The 17,068-nt window shown below is 40.9% G+C and overlaps 1 protein-coding gene across 2 annotated transcripts; it reads left to right on the forward strand.

The window, feature by feature from the left end:
- The first annotated feature begins 4,793 nt into the window (after positions 1–4,793).
- Positions 4,794–16,025, forward strand: LOC103029829 (mucin-6). Of its 2 annotated transcripts, none has more exons than XM_022681052.2 (5): positions 4,794–5,370; positions 8,458–8,660; positions 10,879–13,668; positions 14,022–14,096; positions 15,265–16,025. In XM_022681052.2, exons 2-5 carry the CDS (start codon positions 8,524–8,526, stop codon positions 15,551–15,553), a joined length of 3,291 nt encoding a protein of 1,096 aa, XP_022536773.2. In that variant the 5' UTR covers positions 4,794–5,370; positions 8,458–8,523; the 3' UTR covers positions 15,554–16,025. The 2 variants fall into 2 exon arrangements, with proteins under 2 accessions (XP_022536773.2, XP_015464301.3); XM_015608815.3 differs by having other exon boundaries at positions 15,301–16,025.
- Positions 16,026–17,068: the final 1,043 nt, after the last annotated feature.

Genomic DNA, 17,068 nt, shown 5'->3' on the forward strand with positions numbered 1-17,068 from the left:
GCTTATTTTCAGTCTGGTGAGTTTCTTAAGAGAAAGGGATATGTGCGGTTGAGAGAGAACACTAGGGGGAGCTAAGTGTGTGTAGAGAGAGGAGGAGCGGAGGCAGAGGGAGAAGCAAAGTAGAGTGCGCAGGAGTGGACTGTGTTTTTTGTTTGCTGTTACATTAAAGAGAGAGAAGTTTGTTCCACATTGCTGTCCGGTCTGATCATTCAAGTGGGGACACAACACACAGTTAGCGGCTAATTGTAATGCTGCTCCAGCAGTGCCAGCCAGGGTTAGCAGCAGGCTGATAATACTCACTTCTAAACTGGGAAATAGCAGCTAATGCTAATGCTACTACTGTATAACGCTGCACTTCAGCAGAGTGGCTTTACTGCTCTTTACAACCTGACTGGTAAAATTCATACATAAGGCACACCAGATTATAAGGTGCACTGATAATTTTTTAGGAAAATTAAAGGATTTTAAGTGCACCTTACAGTGTAAAATATACAGTAACTCTTTGATCCGCAACATGGGTCAAAAGTGATTCGGCTGCATTTTGGTTTCCTATACTTTTTCAATAAATTGATTTTCAAGGTGTTCCTCAATTAACCAGTTTTTAATCAAACATCACTATTTTATTTTTCCTTTCTTATTTTTTGAATAAAAACCCTTTTTGTTCACAACAAGACCCATCTAATGCACAATATGGTTGCAAAAATGACCCACGTTCATTTTCTCTGTTACTTCATATATGGCTAAAATAACATAGAAAAGGAATGCGGGCCATTTTTGACTCATGTTGTGCATTAGCGAGGGTGTGCATATGTTGCAGTGTGGCCAGTTTGCTGGAAAATAAAATATGCATCTCCATAAAAGCTGTCAGCAGAGGGAAGCATGATGTGCTGTAAGATTATGTGGGAAAACTGACTGCACTGACTTTAGACTTATAAAACACAGTGGATCAACACCAGCAGATGACGTGTCTCTCCAAACCATCACTGATTGTGGAAACTTCACTCTAGACCTCGAGCAGTTTGGACTGTGTGTCTCTCCACTCTTCCTCCAGACTCTGCTTCCTTGGTTTACAAATGAAATGTAAAATTTACTGATGATCAGTGATGGTTTGGAGAGACATGTCATCTGCTGGTGTTGATCCACTGTGTTTTATCAAGTCCAAAGTCAGTGCAGTCAGTTTTCCAACAAAATCTTACAGCACTTCATATCTTACAGCTTCCCTCTGCTAATGACAACTTTTATGGAGATGCGATTTCATTTTCCAGCAGGACTTGGCACACTGCCCACACTGCAGAAATTACCAATTGGTCTTATATAATATTCTAATTTTCTGCTACACTGATTTTTGGGTTTCATTGGCTGTAAGCCATAATCATCAATAATAAAATAAATAAACGCTTAAAATATATCGCTGTGTGTGTAATACATCTATATAATATGAGTTTCACATTTTTAACTGAATTACTAAAATAAAATAATTTTTCAAAGATATTCTATTTTTTGAGATGGCCCTGTATATATATCAGGGATTAGCTTTTCTCCCATTAACTGAGAAGTATATGCTATATTTTAAAATAAAAGTATATATTACAGAAAATATTTACTTCAAAGAGAAAATGTTGGTTTCTCATATCACAGGCCCTTTAAACCATTTTGTGTAGTCATTTAAGTTTGAGCTGGGCTTTAAATGGGACAGATACTTACTCATCCTGACTTACTCAGCATGAAGCCACTGAGCAGCAGTCTTACTAAACACTGCGATTTTTCTACATCACGTCAGATTAAATAAATCTCCAACTGCTGCCATGCTCCAAGTTCTTATTTACAAAGCACTCTCCTGGTACCAGAGAACACTTACATCAAGTGTAATTGGGTAAATATTGGCATAAAAAGTACCGTATTTTTCACACTATAAGGCACACCAGATTATAAGGTGCATTATATCAAGAACATCTATTTTCTATAATGTATATAATGAAATTTGGGACAGTTCTATAAATGTCTCATATGAGAGCTGCTTTAAATTTGTAACACTAACATAGCTGGTCTTAAGTAAAAATAATACAATGGTTTAAAATGTTTATTTAAGTGGGCAGTTTATACTACAATTTTGATTAATCTGATCATTTATTCCAATATGTTTTAAAAATGTGATTTAGATGTAACCTAATGTAATTGTAACATGTATGACATTAATATCATGACATTACACTTAAAACAATGATCCTTTTCATTAAATTCATTTGTAAGCCTAAAATAAATGTACAGGAGAGTAAAAATGATGCTGTTAAATGTGATTTCTTTAAAACCTGGAATGCTGGAAGCTCAGAGCCCCACTTTAAATGCACGATTCACAATGATGTCAGGTGGCTGCAAATTCTTTGTTGTCCTGACGAGTCCTGGATTAATCTACATATACACTTATCTTTTCTGAAGTAACCATATTTTTCGCACTATAAGGCACACTATCAATTAAAGCCTATTTTCTGGTCTGTTGTCATATATAAGGCGCACTGGGTTATTAGGTGCATTTTAAGAGACACTATAAGGAACTTCTTATTCAGCAGGACTCGCCACCGGATGGTGGTGGGGGGTAGCTAACTAAGTTAAGTAAAGCTAAGCTAAATAAACAAAACTGTAAATAAAAAAAGACTCTTTTCCTTTCAAGTCAAACGACCACTGAATGTTAATCTACACAGATTTTTCTACTCAAAACCGTTTATTTGAGTGAGTAAAGCACTTCTGTGTATTTATAGTAAGCTTAGATTCCCGAATTTCTCCGGCACTAAGGCTGGAGCATTAGCATTAGCAGCTAACCGTTAGCAGGTAATGCTAATGGATGATACTCACCTCTCAACGGGGGAAATTGCAGTTACTGGCTAATGCTAATTCTACTCCAGCCACGGTGCTGGAGAACTTTACTGGAGTGCTGGAGTGGCTTTACTGCTCCTTACAACCTGACAGGTAAAATTCATACACAAGGCACACTGGATTAAAAGGTGCACTGATGATTTTTGGGAAATAAATGGGAAAAAAGGATTTTAAGTGCGCCTTATAGTGCGAAAAATATGGCAGTTTATTTCGGTAAGTAAAGCACTTGTTAGCCAATAAACAAAAACAAAATGAAAAAAAAAAAAACATATATTAGCCGTACCCTCATATAAGCCGCAGTGTTCAAAGAGTGTGAAAAAAGCAGCAGCTTATAGCCTGGAAACTATGGTAGGACTTTTTGGAAATCCTCACTCCGCTTAAAGTAGTTTTGACATTTTTTTGACAAGTTGGAAATTTACTTCCTTATGCAGTCACACGATATGCTGGCAGCATGTACCAAACTAAAACAAAACAAATCAGTTAATCTATTTATAATGTTGAAACATGTGTTTGCTCTAACAACATTGTTAGATATATTTAATGATCTTGTTAGAATATTTTTTTAGTTCATTCTACAAAAAAAATGGAATTGCCATAGAGATACATTTTTTTTTACCAACCCAATTCCAAAAATGTTGAGATGTTGTGTAAAATGTAAATAAGTGGAAATAAAAACAGTATGAAATTACTTGCAAACCTCACAGATTCACAATACAACATAGAACGCACAACGTAAGGGACAAGGCGTATATGATGCTCATGATCTTCTGGGTCTCACGCAGTACTAGCATTAAAAACCTCAGAAACACTTCCAGAAATCACTGTTTTTGACTGTGTAGTATACAAACGCAAGTTAAAGATGTATTATACAAAGAAGAAGCTAAAAGTCAACATGATTCAGAAATGCTGCCATCTACTTTAGTCCAAAACTTGAAAATTGGAAACTGGATGCCATGTCCTGTGTCTCCAAAGGAGAGGGACAGCTCCAAAACATGTTGCTGCCACCACAATGCTTAACAGTTGGTAAAATCTTCTTAGGATTAAACGTCTCCATTTAATCTTCTAAACTAAATATGTACTTTTCTTTGTCCTTGTGGTCACCTGCAAACCTTAGTCGAGTTTTAAAAGCATCATTATTGGAGTAGGACCTTCTTTCTTGAATTGCACCCTTTCGTTTATGGTAATGAAAACCAGTGTTTTCTGATGGCAGTGGCCTCTTTCAGCAGGATAATGCTCCACCGATACACTGCATTCTTTTTTGGGAACAATGTAGTTCATCTGTTTCTCTTTGTTTGTTATCAAGCTTTTACCCACTTTAACAGTCAACAGGACACTTTTCACAGAATGCTGTCCACAGGACGTTGTTGGCTGGATATTCCTGGGTGTTGTGCTATTCTCAGTATATCAGTGACACTGTGGTGTTCAAAACCTCCAGCAGCACTGCTGTGTCTGATACAATTGAACCAGTCGACTCACAATAACCAACACCACCCCAATATCAGTGTCACTGCAGTGCTGAGAATGATCCACCATCAAAATAATACCTGCTATGTGGTGGGGCTTAGGGATCCAGACCATTGAAGAACAAGGGTAAAAGGAGGATAATAAAATATGCAGTGAAACAGATAAAGGACTACAGTCTGAAATTGTAGAAGTACAGGGTGCATTTATATGTTTGTTGGAGATAAAAGAAATGGACAGTGAGTGTAGAAACAAAGAGGTGGTCATAATATTATGACGGGACAGATTTATACTGTAAGTAAGTGTATATTAGGGCAGAATATTGCGGCTCCTCTGTGTACTGTATATTGACGTCAGTTCTGCTTGCCTCTATAGCGTTCCCTCGAATGCTTTTGACGATCTGTTTTTCTTTCCTGTTGGTACTTTTCACACAGTCCCTTGGTGTTCTTGGTCTCTCTCTCTCTCTCTTCCCTCTTTCACACATACATATCGAGTGCTAGGTCAGAGGCATCCTAAATTGCGCTGAAATGAGGGAAGGGAAGTGCAGGCAGGAGGGAAGGGAAAAGGCTGGCAGATAGTGTGTGTATGTGTGAGAGAGAGAGAGAGAGAGAGAGTGTGTGTGTGTGAGGCAGAGAATGCAGATTGATGCCTCTTGCTGCTTCAGCCTGTAAAGGTAAGAGCGTATCAAAACAAACGAGGAACACTCAGAGAGGAGAGCAGAAGAAAGGAGAAGAACCTTTCGGAGGAGAGCAGAAGGGTGGACGAAGCGCAGGAGGATAGAGGAAAGAGGAGGACAGCACCCAGTCATCTGTCTCCGCGAGTATGGCTGCTGCACGCTTATGTCCAGCTTATGAGAGTGGACAGGTGTTTCGTTTGAAGCTCACGTGCAGCCGTGAGTCATATCAGATAAGCGGCCACTTCACTTTCCTGACCTGAAGGACCTGGAGGACCTGGGGGACCTGAAGGAGGGCAGTTCCGTCTTCAGGAGATTCTGCAGGAGAGGCAGCAAGGACTGCAGGATGCTCTTGAGTTCTGGGGGTAAGTTCTAGTAGCTTCAAATGACTGCATGGTCGGACCCCTTTTTTGTTTTGCTGCAAAGTTTTTCAGGCTGGAGGGTCTCGTCACCATGAAGATCACATATACTAATTTGGTTTGGATGCAAATCTGAGTTTCTGGGTTGGAATGTCCTATCTCTGCAAGATCACGCATGCTAATTTGGGTCCTGTCACTCACGGGGCACTGGGATGAGTCCCCGCGATACTGTTTGGGACCGCAGTCCGCAAGCAGCCAGAGTCCAAAGGGGTCAGCCTGACGTCCACAACATGACATCAAAAGAGCAGTACCCGAGGGGACGAGTGACAGGCTGATCTGGTGCGGTGTTTACGCATAGCTGCTGGATGCAGGACGAGGGACTGGAGATGAGGGACAAGGGACGGGGATGGGGACGGGGACAGTTTTGGGGGAAGGGGAGGGTGTTGTTGAGTTATTGCTGAAAGTGAGTAAACTGTAAATGTGATTAGGCCTTTCATGCAGTCCCACTGCAGCTCTAGTTTTTAACCCATTCCCTTCAGCTTTAGGCTTCTTATCCAGTTAATCTGAAGGTGTATCCAGCGACCAACCACTATGAACTGCTTAGTATCTTCTATGATCACAAGAGTGCAAGAGTAATTGAAATGTAAGCCCACACGTAGGTCTCTGGGGTAGTGGATCCTGAATAATTCATAGTGGATAATGGTTATTGAATAATTCATTGTATATAATAGCTATGGGGTAATTCATACTGGATAGCACACTTTCAAACTAAGAGCTGGAAATGCCTGCAGTTTGAGGGGTTAATGTATGGCTTACTAACATCCCACCCCCTACTGACTCCCATGCCTTTATGCTTTGACAAAACACTCACTCAACCTCTCTCTCTCTCACTCTCTCTCTCTCTCTCTCCCTTTCTCTCTCTCTTCCCTACTCTCTCTCTCTTTTAAAAAACAGCTGCTGCTTTGAGTCATGCGTCAGTAAATTTCTCGCCGGTCACTGATTAATCTCCCCCTTTTGTCAGGACTTAATGAAGTCGTTAGTATTAATGCATAAATTATCAACCTGCCTAAGGTGGGCTAAACGAGACAGTATGGGGAAGGCAGGCGATCAGGCACCGGGCCAGGTAGCAGCAGCGGATGCAGGCAGGGTCAGAGCAAAGCATTCCCCCAATTATTTACACTTACGCAGCGAGTTATCCGTCCATATTGGCATACTTGCCTATAAGCACAGCGTACACTATCGCTGTAGAACTGACATGCATTCAGGCATTTTCTGACCAAAAATCAGTCACCTTTACAGCCACTGCCTCTCTCACAATCTTTCCCTCGCTCAGCCTTGTGAATCATCTAAATCAATGGACTGTGTGCTCTGCAGTTCAGGTATTCTGCTCTCAGGTCACTGACTGCGAGAGAGCGGTAACAGAGCATTACCGAAACAGCAAAAGCAGCCTCTTTTGATCTGCCACTCTAGACCTCAGCATAAGTCTCTGCTTCACGCAGTGTTACACTGATATCTGTCTACATAATGGTGTAGATGGTAGAAGTAGAAGTGTTAAGAGTATGCTGTGACATACTGTGGCTGATATATGTTCATCATCATTCGTCAAAGAAAAAGTTGCATTGAGATGAAAATATATATATATGTTACCAAGAACAATGAAAATAATATAAATTTTGACTAATCTAGGCTAAACTCTTGGTCATATTTACTGAGCGACAAATAAAGAAGTAGTGTGTAATGCAACAATTTTGTAGAGGTTCCTAATGTTGTCCTACGATAATCCATCCCATGCATCTTAACCCTTGTGTGGTGTTCGGGTCTGTGGGACCCATTTTCATTTTTCATCAAATGATACTAAAAAAATATTTTTTCTAACTCAAACTCATTGGCATTGCCCCCCCCCCCCTACACATTTATATTACATACAGTATGTTTGGCCAAGGGCTAATAAACATTGCTTCATTTGTAAATTTGAAACTAAACAAATTTTCTACTCATATATTGAGTTTAATTCATTTTCTTTTACATTTTATTAAAAAACTAATGAAAGAAATGTAACATAAGAAAGGTAAAGGGCAAATATTAACCATGTAAGCTGTTTATATTGCTTGCAATTTAGGTGAAGCAAGCATGTGTAAAGCATTTTAATGTAAAATTGCTTAATTTTGCTGAATTAAATACAAATAACAAAGTAAACGAGTAAAAAAAATATGAACACCACACAAGGGTTAAATATTCACGCAGATCCTGCAGATTTTGCGGTAGGGGTGGATTGTTTATAGCGTGTTTATTAGTATCCCACATATTTTCAATCAAGGAGAGGTCTGGCGATGCTGGTGGCTGGCCATGGCAAAGCATTTGTGTTTTCAAGGCAAGCTCTTGAGATGGCAGCAGGATGTGGATGAAAATTGTTCTGTGGGAATAGTGCACCAGAGTGTGCAGTCAGAAGGTTGATGCAAGGTTGGTCTCTAAAAGTGCCAAGTCCAAAGGTTATCTGGCATTGTGTAAAACTGTACTCCACAGGTCTTCTGGATATGCAAGACAAACAAATCAACGAACCAACCAATAATTGATCTTGGCACAGTCTACAGTGTCTCTATATGTGGATTTGTTGGTCATCTCCACCAAGACAAAAAAAGAACTTGTCACTCCATGACAGTCTGGCAGAACTACATGCCAAGTTCCATTCCTGTCAGTTGATTCCTTGTGAGTGCAACTACTTGTTTTGATGATAAGTGTATATCACTTATCAACATAATAACCATGGTGTTAAATCCATGTCAACACTGTCATACACCAACAGATTTTCTTGAATGTCTATACAGTATCACAATCAAAGCCATTTAGTCCATTTACTTCCACCAATATATTCTAATATAACCTCATTTAATTATCATGCTACACTGATTTTTTTATTCTGGAAGGCACCGTCCTGATCAGTATTCATACTAATGGCTTCGTGCAGCACAGGGCAAGCTGTTCATTCACACACTCGAGCTGTTGTCATGTTTCCTAAACCAACTGCGCTTGTCAAATTATTTCCCTCGACAGTCAAAAGTCACCTCTAAGTCTAGCCTTGTCCTTTCCCCTCAGATGCAACAGCGTGGCCAAATGCCCTGATTTCTGCTCTGGTGTCCTGCTGAGCTGGTCACTGAAGAGATGGGTCGACGGGCGGCCGATCTGAGCACTCCTGTGCCCGTGCTGGGGGTGCCCGCTCTGGTGGGGGTTCGTGGCTGGAGGGCTCACACATGGACCCATCAGTGTAACGTTGGGGTGCAGACATCGCCTGCTATACGGTAAGGCTGCACAAGTAAAAAAGTTTAATGCTGTGACAGAATTCAAGTTCATATGCATGCTTAATACTCTACATCAGGTGTATTTTAAAAAATGTATTTTAAATATTGGGATATTATAATTTTACCATATCACCCAGCACTCTCTGCTTGATTACGTAGACCAAGGGTGGTGGCTTTTGTACTGTTCATATCAATATTGAAATTGTATCGCATCAACCGAAATTAAGAAATATATTGTTATATGGATTTTTCATAACGTCCAGCGCTAACTGTAGATAATGTCCATTTTTAAATAATGTAGAGCAGTGGTGTTTACAGGTGACTCAGTATGAGCTCGAGCCAAATATCAAACCTCTATGGTGCTTATTAAGGCTCTGCTGTGTGAGAAGAAGTCTAGTCAAGTCTAATAATAGTTTAATAGAAAGAATAGTTCAAATAATAGTAGTCTAATTAGTCTAGTACTCTAAGTCTCAAGGGGTGTAAGTCTGAGTCCAGTGTTTAAGAGTCTTCAAGAGTTCTATAATCAAGTATCTTTGGTGCAAGTCTGGATCATGTCATTAAGTTTCTGGAAATGGTGAAAAAGTCCTGAGTCGCTGAGTCGCTGAGTATGGGTGCAAGTCCTGAGTCTCTGGATATGGGTGCAAGTCCTGAGTCTCAGGGTATGAGTTGAATTTCTGAGTCTCTGGGTATGAATCATTCCCTAAGTCTCTGGGTGTGGGTGCAAGTCCTGAGTCTCTGGGTATGGATCAAGTCCTGAGTCTCTGGGTATGGATCAAGTCCTGAGTTTCTGGGTATGGATTAAGTCCTGAGTCTCTCGGTATGGATCAACTCCTGAGTCTCTGGGTATGGATTAAGTCCTGTGTCCGAATTATGTTCACCCAACAACGACTTGTTTATTGTAAGTCCTTGTTTATTGTAAGGATTTTTAAAGGACAGCCCCACAATCCAACCACACACCCCTTCCCCAAATTTTACACTTTCACAAACTGACTGTTTTCCAATTAAAACATTGAGCTGTACACGGCTAGAATAGTTATGTTAGCTGAGCTAACTGTCTTTCTTTGTGTTTCTTTGTGTGACTTGAGTAGCACTACTGAGGTACATTCATTACTAGATTAAATTTACCGAGATAAATGTATAACTGTATTAGCACTGCTGAACTAAACTGTAATACAAAAGTGTAATGCAGAGGACACTGTGTTGTGCTTTGTTTGTCTGGGATATTAAAAAGGTTAAAAGTTCAATAGTTCAATAAGTCATGTATTATGATATGTTATATTGCCAAGTCCTTGCAATTATTATTTTTTTTTTTTCAAAAATATGAATAGGCTGTTTTTATTTAATTAATGGTGAAAAAGTGGTCAAATTAATTAAATGAAACCTTAGAAAAAACAGGTTTGGTGTTCCGTATTCTGCCTAATTTTTCTAGCTTCCGGTTTAACCAAAACATTGAAGAAGTCAAGGTTCAAGTCTCCATGGTGCACATCTGGGTCAAGTCCCAAATCCCCCAAGTGCAAGTCAAGCCTAAAATCTCTGGGGTGCAAATGCACAGCAATTCTCAAGTCTCTGGTGCTAGTCAGGTGTCAAGCCTATGTCCATCAGACTGAAGGTTTCTCTATAAAGAAAGGCTTGTGATTTAAAGTCATTTTGAACCTGAAACTGGCTGCTGCAAGCAGAAGGAGAGTAGCTTTGAATCAAAGACAGGCTGTAGAAAATCCGACAGGCGACACTCACACTGACACTGACTAACCAACGTGCTTACCTGTGTGCCATAAATCCTCAATGTTTCAGTTTCTTCACAAATCAAGGCATTCAGATGCTTCAAGAAACAAATAATATAGGCTAATATTTACCTATGACATATGAAGGACAATCATGAAAATATTAAATGATCTATTTTACATAGATCTGCATTGAGTGCTTATACTTTTAATACGTTAATTACTTTTAATGCTTGAATAATTTTCACCTTCACTTGTAACAGATTAGGCTACATGTGCAGTGTGGTATTAGTACTTATACTTAGGTAAAGATTGTAAAACCTTCTTTATCCTCTGGCACCAACATGCAAATTTATGCATTTGTTACAACTTTTTGTGTTAGAGTCATACTGTGAGACAATGATAACCATGGTATAAGCTTTTCTGAGATAGTTATCATACCGTAAAAATCTCAAACCATTGCGTCTCTAATTGTGGTATTTTGTCTATTTGTGCAGGCCTACTTTACGAAGCTGCCAGTCACAGTCAGAGACCCAACAGACGGACACATCTACCAGCCAGTTGGAGAAAAGAACAAGCATGCCACCCAACGGGCATGTCCCCAATGACTTAGGCTCAGAGGAAGAAAGTAAGAAAGGCCACAAAAGGAGCATTTTTGTGAAACAAAGAAGCCTCGACACAAAGATAAAGAAAGGTGTGACATTCCAAGGTCTGGACAGTGATATAACTGAGGACACTGGCAAAGGAATCAAAACGGAGGTGCACTGCCAAACTCGCAAAATCAAAACCAACCCTCATCTGCATGGGGGCTTTGTCCACGATAGGTCAAAAAGGACGAAGGATGTCCGTTTTACCAACGGAAGCGTGGTTGACTCTGAGGCAATTGGGGGAATTAGCAGTGACATCAGTGAAGGGGACGAGCCGTTCAAAGGGCTCGAAAATGCAGCACACTTTGGGAAAAGGAAAGTTCCTCCATGTTCTCCTCCACATAGACTTCCACAGAGAATCTGCAGCACCTGTGGTGGGAGGCAGAACCCTTTGGCTGCAGTTCTTTACACCACCACCCGAAGCACCACTTCACCCACATCTGCTGAGTCAAACAGCCTCAATTCCAGCCCAGCAACCCCTCTGTACCCTGGGAAGGACGTGGGAGGTCCGCTTTCTCCCCTAAATGTGCAGACTGAGAAATACACTACCTACAAAGCTATGCAAACAGACAAAGGGTTGCCAGCTATGCGGCCTCCACCTTATCCAAATATAAACATTAACAATGACCAGCCACTATCATCTACACAGGAGACAGAGACATACAATCTCACCAGATATCCATCAACCAGGAGATGCGCGGGTGCCGCCTTTCCAAACACAGACCCTCTTAACAGTCATGCCGCTTACACATCATCCCCATACATGCACACAGTCTCGGTGAGTGTGATTCAGGAGGCACACTCAACTGTCTGTCCCATTTCACAGAAGCCTACTTCATCTACATACACTACTCAGGCACCCAGAGCCCCTGTGCTAACCTTGCCCACACATACTCACCAACATAGCATTGTGATGACACAAGCCAAAACACATGTGCCAAGCAACCCCCATCTTGCACACATCCGAGTACCACCCACATCATTCTGTAATGGTACACAACCTAAACTAGCCGGCATTGAACCCACATATACACACTCGAAACCACTGACATTTGTCCAACCACACTTAAACAAAAACTCAGACATGAATCCACGTATTGCTGACACCTGCTCTAAAACCTGTGAATCAGTCACCACAGTGGACCCAATCCAGCACACTACACCAAAGACCATATTACAGACAAATGATAATATACACGCCAAAGGTACCTCCCACACTGCTCAATCAAACCACGCTAATGCATGTCCCAAGCCTCCAGCCACCTTGCATTCACCCACGAGTGCTACGGATCAAAGCTTAGTGCCGAGTCATTTGAATACAGTTTTCAAACCTTTGAGCACTTCACAGGCTAATGCAGACGTCAAATTTCCAAATGGATTAGACGTCGGGCAAAACGCACACCGGCGATCTTATGTCTCCTCAGACGCAAATCCAAGCTCTAAACCTCAAAGAGTATCACAAATCCATTTTAGCACGGACCGCAAGCCCTCAGCCACCTCAGCCTCTAATTACTCCAAAGCTTGCAGCACATCCACATACACTCAAACATGCTCCACGGCCAGTGACACACGCTCGCACACAAATACGCAAAGGTTGCATTGCTCAAATTCACACCCCAACGAACACTCCAAGCCTTCCAGCGCTGCTGACTTGCCGGGATCACCTCGCTGCACTCTCCCGCACATTGACACGCACTCAAAACCTCCTAGCATATTAAAGAACCAAAGTGGTTCAGACTGTAAATTGTCCCACACCTCTTACACAACCATCCATCGCAGCGCTGCACTTAACCCAAGTCCTGTCACAAATATGAGCCTTTTAACCAGGTCTGATGCGTCTACAACCACTCAAGCATTTGTGGAAGTGCATTCCAACAGTGTAGAACAGCCTAAAGCAAGTCCTAATGGCCTCGCAGAGGCTGTGCAAGAGACTAATGTCATGTCCATCACTGAAAAACGGGATACTGGAATTGGTGATTCATCTACAGCAGCAACAAGCTCTGCCTCTAAAGGAGCAACTGAGCCAGAGCTAGACATGAAAACAAGTCACACGTTTGTGGCAGAGACAACAAAAGACTTTCATGGGAACTGTAATGAACCCTCTGTGATAGTTGAACTGCAAACAGCACACCAGCAAGTCCCACCTCAGCCTTCCGTACCACCAAGGACACCCAACACTTTCTGCCCGAACATCTGCAGACCTCCCAAACCTTCCCATGCTCCACCACTCCATCCAGCATTTGAATTATTAATCGAGGTCACCAGAAGAAGAGTCAGAAACACAGATTACAAGCCAAATCCACACCTACCTTCTTCTTGTGCTCTTTCTCAGCTACAAACGCAAAACCTCAACAGCCTCGATCATGCTGAACCAGACCAGGAGTTAGAAACAGAAGATTCACAGTCCAGTAATATTTTACCCATTAGCGGACCAGTCCCGAACGGTCACTGCGCCCTCACACACTACCACCCTCCATCTTTGGCCCTGCTGTTGCCCCCTTCCCTTGAATGCAGCAGGAATCAGGACCCTCAGAAGAGGCTGGAGAATGTGGAGGCCAGTCTGCAGGCCAACCAGGAGAGAATCTCGACCCTCCTCAATATCATCCAGGACTTGGAGATGAGCCACGCTCTCAGCAAAGGGTGAGTGCGAAAGCGAGAATGAGAAAGAAACAGTGTGAGAGATTGAAAGACAGATAGATGGAGAGAGAGAGGAGAAGAGGGATTTGAGCCAAAAGCATTACACGGAGGTGTGAGTAGGGTATTGAAAGGCTAAAAGTGATTGCAAGTAATACCAGGAGCACAGTGGCATACAGAATAGCTGGTCCAATGCCTTTTTTTCTCTCATAATGCAGTTTAGTCAGCTCTATGAAAAAGTTCAGCACTTTTTAACTGGCCCTTGAGAGCTATTAAAGAGGTGATTGATAGGCTGGAGGCACGGCAATATTTGCTTCATTTTTCTCCCTGCCACTGCCACCTGTTGCTTCTCTCTGTAGACGCCGATGTTTCCGAACTGGTCAGGACCTCAGTGCCTGCTCCACCTGTCAAGAGACAGCATGCATCATCTACAGGTGAGCAAGACCTCACAACCCGACAGAGCTTCCAGCACTGAAGCATTGAAGATCTTAAAATGCACTCAGACCAAAGCAGTTAGTTTAACTTGCATGGATCCCAATGTTTGGTGTCTAAACATAATTAAATGCAGTTTAAAGAATGTGTCTAAAAATGTAGGTATCGGAAAAAAAATCTATTTCTGATCCTTGCCAGCTGCATTAGACTTGTAGATGCATACTAAAGAACTTTATGATCAACCCTAAAGATGTCTTAATTGTAAAAAAAAAATACAGTCCTGTGGATAAAAATTAGGACACTCCATTAAAAATGCTTTGGCTTTTTGAACATTTTCAAACAATCATTCATTTGAACAGTATTGACAGGATTTGCTTATATGATAAAACTGAAGAAACAATTTTTTTAAACATATATTTAAAGGAAAATGTTTAATGTTTAAATGTTTCTATCCCAAATTTTGCATGAGGAAAAAGTTATGCCTTCTTATGCACTACTTGCTGGTATTTCCCCCTTTGAAATGAAATTAAATACCCTTATCAATGGCTGTAAGGAAGATTTCCCACTCCTCCACGCAGAATTCTTTCAGCTGTGTGATGTTTTAAATCACTCCAGATTAAAACATTTATCACAACAGGATTAAAACCTGGGTCATTCCAGAACTTTACTTAAATGTTTTGGGTCATTGTCACTTTGCATAGTCCACCTCCGCTTCAGCTTTGAGTTCAGTTTTTGTCTGTAGGTCCTGTGAAGACATTCTTTACACATCTTAAGGTAAAGAGGTCCCTTAAGGTCTGCATCTGGGTTAAATTTTCTAGGACCACTTTACCTAAACATGTAGACAGTTTTACAATTGTAAATTATTTTCTGGGCAGTGGAATGTCTGTTTTAAAATTTAAAATAACAACTTCCCAAATTAATCTACGTCTTTAACCTTCTTTTAGATGGCTGCTCTTCAACAATCAAGAGCAAACCAAATTATTGTCTAATGTTTAAATAAGACAGCCTCCTCCAGTGTCCTCTTTATGAGTTGTCTAGTTATTTGCAGCTGATGTGGTACACCTGATTCTAATTTAAGTAGTATATTTGGGTGTGTCCTATTTTTTTCCATATGATAGTACATTTTTGAGGATCTATTGCTGATACCCAAAACCCCATCCTCTCTCTCAGTCTCTCTGAGAGTTTCTGTCTTTCTCTCTATTCTAGTGTGGAGTATGACTTCAGAAAGCAGGAGAGGCTCTTCAAGGAGGTATTAGAGCCTCTGGATTCCCCAGTAAGAGATATACCAGATGGGGGAACCCCTGTTTTCATCTCTTTCTCCTCCACTCCTCCACATCAGGATGAGGTATGTTCACTTCCCAGTGTCGAAACAGAACCCAAGGCCAAGGTTAAAGTCAAGACCAAGAAGCTATGTAGGAAGTTGTTTAGCTGGCTTCCTCGAAAAGTCCACAAGAAGTAGACTGTTCCTGCTGTTTCTCCTCTTCACCCCAACCCCCTCAAACACATGACTCTGAATGGATCACTACTCCTCTGGAGGAAAGCTTCCAACATCATGAATCACCCACTTGAATTGGGTCCTCACGGTCCAGAAGAGTGACTGACCATGTTATTCACTGAAGGGATCCAGTGAAGTGTATTTGCACTACATGACAAGATGCTTTGGGCCTTCCACCTGAGCAGTGACATCACACAGAGAGCATGATGCTTGTCCTAACAGATCATGCTCCTCATTTGTGGATATATTGCTATGCAGATGGACATCGCTACGACAGACTGTGGAGCTGACAGCTTTATTTTTTAGGGACGTTTTAAGTGGACTTGGGTTATCAGTGGAGACCTGATGTGGACGATGGTGGCTGCTTTGACCATACCACCTTTTCTTTACCATATGCATCTAACCTTCATAACAATAAAGCAAATATTTAAGCATATGTGCTGCTGTTAGTTGTTTTTAAATGCTAGAAACACCTACTGCTTTGCTTACAGGTCTTGCAAAACTTGCAAAACAGAGCATACTAACTAAATGCAAATCGGAGGACTGTTTTTACGACAGCTATCTATCTCGTCCAACATAACTACCCATCTTAATGTTGCTACTGTGACAACCAGGTTTGTCCCACGATGCTAACACAGCATGTAACCATGCTGGCTACATGCCTACAAATACTTTGTTACCTTACTTGAGTAGAAATTTGAGTTATCTATATGTAACTAGAGTTATTAGTACTTTCTACTCCTTAAAAATTAAACTCTTAAACTCCTTTAAAAATGAGCTCCATTACTTCTATTTTAAGTCAGCTTGTTTTTATTCCAGCTTCTCATAGTAAATAAATAAAAAAAAACTATCCAGACAAATCTCTCCATTCAGATAAAGTGAATTTGGTTGTGGTTGGATAATAAGTATAAACATATCTCATTCCAACACCTTATTCGTTTATTTGCAAAACATCGCACTCTAGCAAGGACATAGCAGATGTGTTTAGATAGTATGACGATGACCCTTGGCAGAGACTTGAGCAAAATTCCCCAACGAAGGTTCTTTAATATATTTGGATTGTACTAAAATGCTTTTATTTTTAATGGGCATATATGCGGCTGAAACAGATATCCTAGTGCATCCCAAATGGTGTGGACTAAGCTTTTGTTCTTAATGCCATTTTTTCCCCTTGCATTACTTTTACTTTTATACTTTACGTAATTTTTAAATCAGTACTTTAACACTTGTACTTAAGTAAAAAGCCTAAGTTGATACTTTTAAACCCTAGTATCTATACGTCTACCTGAGTAATGAATCTGTAGACTTCTGTCACCTTTGTACGTGCTTCATCTCACACTGCTAACATTGTGTTAGCAATAACTGGCTAGCCAGAGTAGGGTTCTATGGCCACAAGTATAATTTACTAACTGTCCTGAGAAAACATAAGGGTTTTCGAGCCAAACAGGGTCAGTGAGGAAAAAAACTTTTTTCTCAGAA

The sequence above is a fragment of the Astyanax mexicanus genome, chromosome 20, assembly GCF_023375975.1.
Source record: "Astyanax mexicanus isolate ESR-SI-001 chromosome 20, AstMex3_surface, whole genome shotgun sequence".
NCBI lineage: Eukaryota > Metazoa > Chordata > Actinopteri > Characiformes > Acestrorhamphidae > Astyanax > Astyanax mexicanus.